This window comes from Chiloscyllium punctatum, chromosome 20 (assembly GCF_047496795.1).
Source record: "Chiloscyllium punctatum isolate Juve2018m chromosome 20, sChiPun1.3, whole genome shotgun sequence".
Lineage (NCBI taxonomy): Eukaryota > Metazoa > Chordata > Chondrichthyes > Orectolobiformes > Hemiscylliidae > Chiloscyllium > Chiloscyllium punctatum.
The window spans coordinates 79,723,951-79,733,459 of NC_092758.1; the positions used below are offsets into that span (position 1 = coordinate 79,723,951).

At 39.4% G+C, this 9,509-nt stretch overlaps 1 protein-coding gene across 1 annotated transcript in view; it reads left to right on the forward strand.

Moving 5' to 3' along the window:
* Window positions 1–8,551, forward strand: part of rnf145a (ring finger protein 145a) — a 128,301-nt gene extending 119,750 nt beyond the window's left edge. The window contains exons 9-10 of the mRNA XM_072591110.1: window positions 2,746–3,102; window positions 7,071–8,551. Coding sequence (XP_072447211.1) covers window positions 2,746–3,102; window positions 7,071–7,505 — 792 coding nt within the window. The 3' untranslated portion in view covers window positions 7,506–8,551. The remainder of the gene's footprint in view (window positions 1–2,745; window positions 3,103–7,070) is intronic.
* Window positions 8,552–9,509: the final 958 nt, after the last annotated feature.

Consider the following 9,509-nt stretch of genomic DNA (forward strand, 5'->3'; position numbering starts at 1 on the left):
AGTTTGTTTCTCAATTTCCCTCTGACTATTGGGGGGTCTATAATACAATCCCAATAAGGGGATCATCCCGTTCTTATTTCTCAGTTCCACCCAAATAACTTCCCTGGATGTATTTCCGGGAATATCCTCCCTCAGCACAGCTGTAATGCTATCTCTTATCAAAAATGCTCCTCCCCCTCCTCTTTTGCCTCCCTTTCTATCCTTCCTGTAGCATTTGTATCCTGGAACATTCAGCTGCCAGTCCTGCCCATCCCTGAGCCATGTTTCCGTAATTGCCATGCTATCCCAGTCCCATGTTCCTAACCATGCCCTGAGTTCATCAGCCTTCCCTGTTAGGCCCTTTGCATTGATATAAATGCAGTTTAATTTATTAGTCCTACCTTGTCCCTGCCTGCCCTGACTGTTTGACTCACTTCTGTTCTCAGCTGCACCCATCTCAGATCAATCTCTTTCCTCACTATCTCCCGGGGTCCCACCTCTTTTTCCCCCCCCCACACCCCCCTTACTAGTTTAAATCCTCCCAAGCAGTTCTAGCAAATTTCCCTGCCAGTATATTAGTCCCCTTCCAATTTAGGTGCAATCCGTCCTTCTTGTACAGGTCACTTCTACCCCAAAAGAGATTCCAATGATCCAAAAGTGTGAATCCTTCTCCCACACACCAGCTCCTGAGCCATGCATTCATCTGCTCTATCCTCCTATTCCTGCCTCACTAGCCCGTAGCACCGGGAGTAATCCAGATATTAGTACCCTTGAGGACCTCCTTTTTAAATTTCTGCCTAACTCTCTCTAATCTCCCTTCAGAATCTCAACCTTTTCCCTTCCAATGTTGTTGGTTCCAATGTGGACAATGACCTCCTGCTGGCCCCTCTCCCCTGTGAGAACATTCTGGACCCTCTCTGAGACATCCTTGATCCTGGCACCAAGGAAACAACACCATTCTGCTTTTTCTCTGCTGGCCACAGAAACGTCTGTCTGTACCTCTGAATACAGAATCCCCTCACACAATTGATCTCTTGGAAGCCAACGTACCCCTTGTTGCATTAGAGCCAGTCTCAATACCAGAAACTTGGCTGTTTGTGCGACGTTCCCCTGAGAGCCACATTTTCCAAAACAGCAATACTTGTTTGAAATGGGTATATCCACAAAAGACTCCTGCTCTAGCTGCCTACCTCTCTTACCCTTCCTGGAATTAACCCTTCTATATGACTGTATCTGAGACTCCCCACCCCCCCCCCCCCCCCCCCCCACACACACACACACACACCCATTTGTATAACTGCCATCCATCACATACTGTTGTTGTTGCAAATTCCTCATTGCTTCTATCTGTCTCTCCAACCGATCCACTCGATCTGTTAAGATTCGCATCAAACAGCATTTGTGGTAGATACAATCCGCAGTAACCCTTAAACTCTCTTTAAACTCCCACATCTGACAAGAAGTACATATCACTGCAAAGGCCATTTTTGCTTCTTCACAATCTACAGACCCAGAAAATAACACTGTCTTATTCCTCTACAAACACTGCCCCAGGTTAAATTAATAGCTATGGCTTATATTTTAAGTTTAATCAAGAGACTTATCTCCAAAAACACATAATCAAGAAAGAATCCACTGTACCCATTAGTGCAGCCTTTCTCTTGGACAGACTCAAAACAAAATTAGGTAAAAACAATGACAGCAGACACTGGAAACCAGATTCTGGATTAGTGGTGCTGGAAGAGCACAGCAGTTCAGGCAGCATCTTCTGTGCTGTGAACTTCGCCCAACAGTTCCTCCAAGATTAGTTGTGAATTTCACTGTTTGTTAATTTTCCCAGATGCACTCCGATGTCCAGTGATACACGAATTCAAACAGCAAAGGCGGTAACAGTGCAGGTTTTTCTCTCTCTCTCTCTCCTGCACTGTCCTCACCATGTGCTTCCTTTGTCTGCTCTTCTCCCTTTTAAACTGCTGTTGTTTTGACTTTTTTTTTCCAAAGTTCCAAAACAATGCAACAGCATATAAAACAGTAATTGCTGCTCCCGGAATTCGAAGAAATCACCTCCAACACCTAAAATACCTCAAAAATAAAAGGAGCAGCTCTAACAGCCAGAAATCTTTCCCGTCCACCATCTTGGATTACCCATAAAGGGATCTGGGTCAAGTGCTGGCAAATGGGACTAGATTAATTTCGGATATCTGGTCTGTATGGACGAGTTGGACCAAAGGTCTGTTTCTGTGCTGTAAATCTGTGATTCTGTCTTTTTAACTTAACCCGAATAGTACAGATTCATTCATCTTCTAAAATGAAAAGTAACACCTTCTGGTCCTAACACTGAACCAATGAGCTTTTAGAGCAATTTTTGCCTTGGGTTTCAATGGGTTTTAAAATTTGTATGTTGATAATGTAGTGTAGCTAGGAGTAATGAAAATATGATCCATAAATGGAGTCTGTCATGCAAAAAGTAAATGTTTTTCTAACATTTCTGCAACAAAAATGGAAATACTCAAATCATCACTGGACATCATTCAATATCCCTCTCAGGATGACATGGATACATTCCATTTTCAATTTTGCATGCAGTTAAATCTGAATATTTTACAGTAGTATGATCCAAACCGACAAATGACAAATAGCAACATGTAGTATAAAATACTTTTTTCATAAATAACAAATCCATGAGTTGGAGTTGCTTTTTTAAAAACATATTGGCAGTGATGTCATGCTAAACCATCCTTTAATACAAGTTTGCACTTTTAATAGGTACTTGGAACACTTTTCATTTATATCCTTTTTATGGTGGAGGAATTCAGTAAAGAACCAATGGAAAACCTTGACGATGTGATCTACTATGTGAATGGCACATATCGCTTGCTCGAATTCCTGGTGGCTTTGTGTGTTGTTGCTTATGGAGTAGCAGAGACAATATTAGGGGAGTGGACGTGGATGGGTTCATCCATCATCTTTGTCCATTCCTACTTCAATGTCTGGCTTCGAGCACAGTTGGGATGGAAGAGCTTTCTTCTCCGCAGGGATGCAGCAAATAAGATCAACTCTCTGCCAACTGCCACTAAAGAGCAGCTTGAAGAGCACAATGACATTTGTTCCATCTGTTACCAGGTATGTAGCGTGGCACCAGTGCAGCACTTAAACCCTGGCTTTAGTACCTAAACTCTCATTCAGGAAGATCGCAGTTGGCTGTCCTTATGTTCAGTTCACGTTCTGTATGTGTATTAGCTTCTGCTAATTCCTAACTGCTATAAAATTCCTTCCATCACCTTCTAGTGTCACTTATGCCATGAAAATAGTTTAAATACAAACAAAACTTTTTTTCCCTAAGTAATTTTGTTTTAGTAACAGTTTGAGTGACTTGAATGATTTATTTATATTTTATGGGCTTTCGCTTGGGTTCAAAGTTGGTGAGTGCAATTGTTGGCTTTCTCAGACAAGTGTAAGAACTGGGGCAACATGCTGGTTAGTACTGATTCAGTATAGTCATTGAAATGTACAGCAACCACCCTAATCAAAGAGAAATATTCGATCAAATCTGTTAATAATAATCAGAAAAAGTTTGGTCTTCCACCCATAGAGAGTAGAAAATGCATGTTTTATTAATTGAAAAGAGTTTCCAATGCTGACAGATATAACATAGTCAACATTTTGAGAAAATCAAGTTTCTGCCTTGATTGTGCAATTATAATTAACCAACCTATGAAATGTATCAAGCTGTCTTCTTTATAAATTTTTAAAAGGATAATCGTAACAAAACATTTTTAAACAGTGAGTACAAGTATGCTTGAGAGGAGTTCTTAATCCAGGTGTAAGTTCCATTTACAATACTCCTCTCACAACAGTTAGTTTTTTTAAAAAACTAGCGTCTGTTTCCAGGTTAGCAGATGGCTGCTTAATTGAGTTGCAGGTTCTATTGAATTACATGTAAATTAGAAACCTATTGGTTTTGAAAATCACTGGCTTTATTGCACAGGTGGCTGTTTATTGAAGGTGACCTGAAGGACAGGTTTTAGAGTTTCTAAAAGCATAGCCTACATTTTGGTACTTTTGAGGTTCATTTAGGACAGTGCTAGATCATCAGTTTCCTTGTAATACTGTAATTCCCACTGCAACTCATTCTGCTTCTTTATCTGGAGTAGTCTGAATTGCCATTCCATAGATAATGGCATTGCTCTGATACTGAACTTAACTATCAGTTTTCACATGTGAATGTAGACAGTTTGCAGTCTATTCATCTACGAAGGGCATTCTGTTCTCATCTTGCATGTCATCTCCCTTTATTTTCCTTTCACTATCTTGTGTTCATATTTATGGGGTCACTGGTTAGAAACAATATCTAAAGTTTAGGTTTCTATTCTTCCCTGACTCTAGTCTGGGGTACTCAGCAGGCGGCAATAGAGTTTAACCCAAGACCTTCTTGGCTGTACAAATTACAGCAAGGATAGATTCCCCAGTATTGTCATCAGTATATTATGCATTTCTTTTTGGCTCGGCCTGTGTAAGCATCTGTCTATTCTAATGCTTATATCTGCATTCCAGGTGATTCTCAAGCTGTCAGAATGACTTCATTTGACCTTTCCATCTCTTTATAGTTTGAGCAATGAATCTTGTTTCTGTTTATTACATAGGATATTGTGGATCTACATCTTTGCCCTGTCGTTCTAGGAGACCAATTTTTCAATCTTGTGTTAATACAGTACAGCTTGTAAAGGACGATTGACATATGTGAATTATTTAATTTTTTTTTGGTGGACAGTACAAATATTTCATTTCCTCATTATAATGACATTGGCATCACTGTTAATCTTAGGATCCACACTCCATTTATATTTTGGACAGAAACTGTTTCAACTCCGTTTTAATGTATATAGTTGTCACCTAAATTGATAAACTTAAATGTTTCATGTTGATTGATGAAAACTAATATAATTGATGCATTTCTGAGCAAATTGCCACTAAAGTTGTGGTGCATTGCTAATAATGTCACAGGTATTTAGGTGCTCAATGTCTATTTCCTTTTTATATTAAGTGAAGACAGAAAAATTATGCTTTTAAAATTCATAATAGACTATACAAAGAATTGCGTGCAAGAGTGTAAGGTGTAATTCAGACTCTCATTCATTTGTCAAAGAATGTTTGTACTTATGATTTTACATCAGAGCTGTTTACTTGAGTAAACTAAAAGAAAGAACTTCAGATGCTGGAAATCTGAAACAAAAGCAAGTTGCTGGAAAAACATGGCAGCCTTGGTGGGCTGAATAGACTACACACCAGAATTCTGAAAGAGATAACTGAGGAGATTATGGAGATATTGGTGATGATCCTTCAGGAATTGCTAGTCAAGGAAGGTTCCCAGAGGAATAGAAAATAGCTTATGTAACATCCCTGTTTAAGAAGGGAGGGAGGCAGAAGGCAGGAAATTATAGGCCGGTTAGCATGTCAGTCTTTGAGATTTTAGACCCTATAATTAAGGATCAGATTGTGAAGTACTTGAAGTGCATGGTAAAATTGAGCTGAATCAGCACAGCTTTGTCAAGGGGAAGTCATCCCTGACAAATCAGGTAATTCTTTGAGGAAATAATGAGCAAGTTAGTCAAAGGAGAGCCAACCGATGTGGTCTATTTGGATTTCCAGAAGGCCTATGACAAAGTGCTGCACAGGAAGTGGCTAAATAAACTGAGCACATCATGTTTGGGGGAAGTGCTGGACAGAGGTTTGGCTGACTGGCAGAAGGCAGAGAGTTGGATAGAGGGGATCTCCTAAGGATGACAGTTGCTGATAAATGGAGCTCTGCAGGAGTCACTGTTCACTTTTCACGTTGTATATTAAAGAACTGACGACATTGTTGCAATGTTTGTAGTTGACTCAAAGATAGGTGGAGGGACAGGTTGAGGAAGCAGGAAGTCTGCAGAAGGGCTTGGACAGGGTAGGGGTGTGAGCAAAGAAGTGGCAGATTGAATATAGTGTAGGAAAGTGAGAGGTTGTGCACTTTGGTAAGAAGGATAAAGGTGTAGAATCTTCGAAACAGGGAAAGGCTTTGGAAATCTGAATCAAAAAGAAACTTGGGAATTCTAGCTCAGGATTCTCTTAAGCAGGTTCAGTTGAAAGTTAGAAAGGCAAAAGTAATTTTCATATTCATTCCAGGACAGCTAGTGTGCAAGAGCAAAAATGTACTGCTGAGGCTATATAAGACTCTCATGAGATCATATTTGGAATATTGTGAGCAGTTTTCCTTTCCATAATTAAGGAAAGATGTGCTGGCGTTGGACAGGGTCCAGAGGAGGTTTACAAGAATGATCCCAGGAATGAAGGACTTGTCATATGAGGAGCAGTGAAGGACTCTGGGTCTGTATCCAGTGGAATTTAGAAGGATGAGGAGGAATCTCATCGAAATGTACAGAATATTGAGAGGCCTGGGTAGAGTGGACATGGAGAAGACATTTCCACTGGTAGGAGAGACCAGGAACTGAGGACACAGCTTCAGTGTGAAGGATGACTCATTAGAACTGAAATGAGGAATTTCTTCTGCCTATGTGTGGTTAATTTGTGAAACTAATTGCCACAGAAGGCTGTGGAGGCCAAGTGATTGAATGTTTTTAAGACAGATAGGTTCTTGATTAGTAAGAGAATCAAGGGTTATGGGGAGAAGGCAGAAGAATAAGTTGAGAAATGTAACAGTCATGAACAAGTAGTGACGTAGAATTGATGGGCTAAACGGCCTAATTTGCTCCTTTAACTTATGGTCTTGTGGTATCTGTGGAGCAATAATAATATCCTCAGTAACCTGGGCAAGAAAGGATTTTAAAATTGTCAGCCATCATTTGTGCTTGCATAATAATGAACACATGGATGTTAAATCTAGATTTTTAAACAGCCCAATCTCAAATAATGGTTCCCCTGTACCTGTTAACGTTTGCAGTCTTGGTTCACGCATGAAGAATGGCCTGTTAGGTTCAGTCACAGGTTGAACAAGCAAGTGTTGTTTTAACTACAACAAAGTAGGGAAAAACAACGAAGTAATCTTGACCTATTTTAATATGCTGTTACTTACCAAATTGATTTTTTTTTTCCTTTAGGATATGCATTCAGCTGTGATTACACCATGCAGCCATTTCTTTCACTCTGCCTGTCTCAAGAAGTGGCTATATGTGCAAGAAACGTGCCCGTTTTGTCATCAGCAGCTAAAATCTCAAGGACAGCAGGTTGGTGCAACAACAGTGCAAGGGCCTGGAGAGCAATTGCCCCATAATGAGACAAGAGCGACGCAAGAATTGGTTGGACAAGTGGATGTGCCTGCTGGTAATGATTCTGTTCTAGCCCTCCATTCTGAAGATGGTCTTGTGGAGCAGAAAGCTCTGAATACTGATTGCAGTTCACTTGGAAATCCAGGCACAGGTGAACATCGATGTGAGCAAAATGGCTCTCAAGCTGGCAAAATTGAGTTTTCACATCCAGCAGAACTTTGTGAGGATGAAGATCAACAATTGTCTAATACAGTAGAGTTTCAATAAACAATGCATGGAGGTGGCAAATGCCCATGTAAGGGAACTGTATGAAGCAGAGTGTCACTGTAACCTGCCGTGATACTGCAGCAATGTTAAAGCCTTAAAACAATGTAGGCGATGGCTTTATGTTTGAAGTTGACAGCTTAAGCAGGAAATGATATGCATTTACAGAGAAACCGAATGTAATGTTCTCACAAGCAGGTCTGGAGACATTTTGTAAGAAGGGATCTAATGAATTTGTGGCCACATCATCTTTACAGTATTAGACACAACCATGGTAAGATGGGGAAGTTGTTTTTGCTAGACGTTTTGTAGGCATGAAATAATAATTAGATTGACTGACGTATTATATTTATATATAATTAGAAGCTTTAAGCATGGTTAGAGGTACATGCTGCAAGCAGACTTTTTAAAAAAAAATTAAAATTTTTGTAGCTCTATATTCAGCAACTGTGATCGCACTGTCATAGTTTATAGTGCATTTCCAAAGTATTTAATGAGTACCTGATGAATGGTGCGTGAATAACTTTGGCTTGTACTTAACCTGCTCAATGAAGTAGACTGGAGATTTTATGAACACTTTGATTCCTTTGAAGTTTTTGAAGGGTCATAAGTGGGATGAACTGCAGGATACAGATAAGAGCAGAGTTGCACGATGAATATGGCGCGTTTGACTTTTGAAGCCTGAGGGGTACAGTGTTATTTTTCAGTTGACAATTATGATTTGTGGAAATGATTACATTAAATTGTATGATGAAACAAAGCAAAAGTAAAAAAGCCATTTTGTAGCTCTGATAGAATTTGCACACTTTTTTTTGGAGGAAGGGAGCTATCAATGACCCATTTCCCTAATTCATCATGGCTTAAGTAGGTAGGCTCACGTTTAATATAATTTTACTGTGTGCTTTTGAACAAAAAAGGGAAACTTGATTTTTTTCAATAAGTGAACCAGAGAGTTGAGAGTCTTACTCTATAGCTTTTGAAAATTGTGAACTATTTGCAAAGAACCAGGCTGGCATTAAATAATAAACGTGAGATCATGGTTCAAATTATTCTGACAGTTCCTCTGGGGTGTTATTTTGAGAATGTGCATGTCTGAATAAATACATCAAGTCATCAATTACATTATTGCTGTTTTCTGTCCTCTTGAAACGTGGACTCCTCCTGATGTAACATTTTATATATCTGACCATTAACACGGAGTTATGATGAGTATTCAGCCATGGAATGCAGTGCAGCTGAGCCTGATTGCAGCTCATCTGACATCCAACACGTGTACTTGTTAACAAGGATGATTGGATTCTGCGTCATCTCTCATAACCCCCAAAATTAGTTTCCAGCGCCCTAATTATTGTTCTAGTTCAGCCCAACTAATATGGCATAAACTGGAAACTGAATCCGGAATCATTGTAGTGAGATCAACTTTGAACTTCAGGGGAATGAAGTTCAAAGCAGCTCTTTGTTTTATCGTGAATTTGTCTTGTTTTTGAAGTCAGTTCAGTACACAGTTTCTAAATAAGGGGTTTCCCATTTAAGATGCAGATTAGGAGAAATCTTATTCTGTGAATTAAGAGTTTATGGGATTCTATCACCTCAAAGCATGAATGCAAAATTCTTGAATTTCTTAGGACAGAATTAGACCAATTCTTGACTAACAAGGGAGTTAAAAGGTATTGGAGGTAGGGATGAAAGTGGAGTTGAGGCCATAATTTTAATAAATGTCTGAACAGGCTCAAGGGGCTGATTGACCTACTCTTCCAAATGTGTATGTTTGTTAAATGTACCTTATTAAGTACTTTTACTGTTCATTGTCAAATGTTTCTTTGGGCTACTTTGCAGAATAATATATTTGAGCACAGTTGACGAGAAATGCTTGACAACTGTGCCAAATACATACAGAGGGAGTCGTAGCACTAACCTAAATCAGTTTGAATTTCTGTCACATTTTAAAATCGGCATCAGGAAGGACTGTTCAAAATTTCTGAAACCTTGCTGTAATTTTGCTCTCAC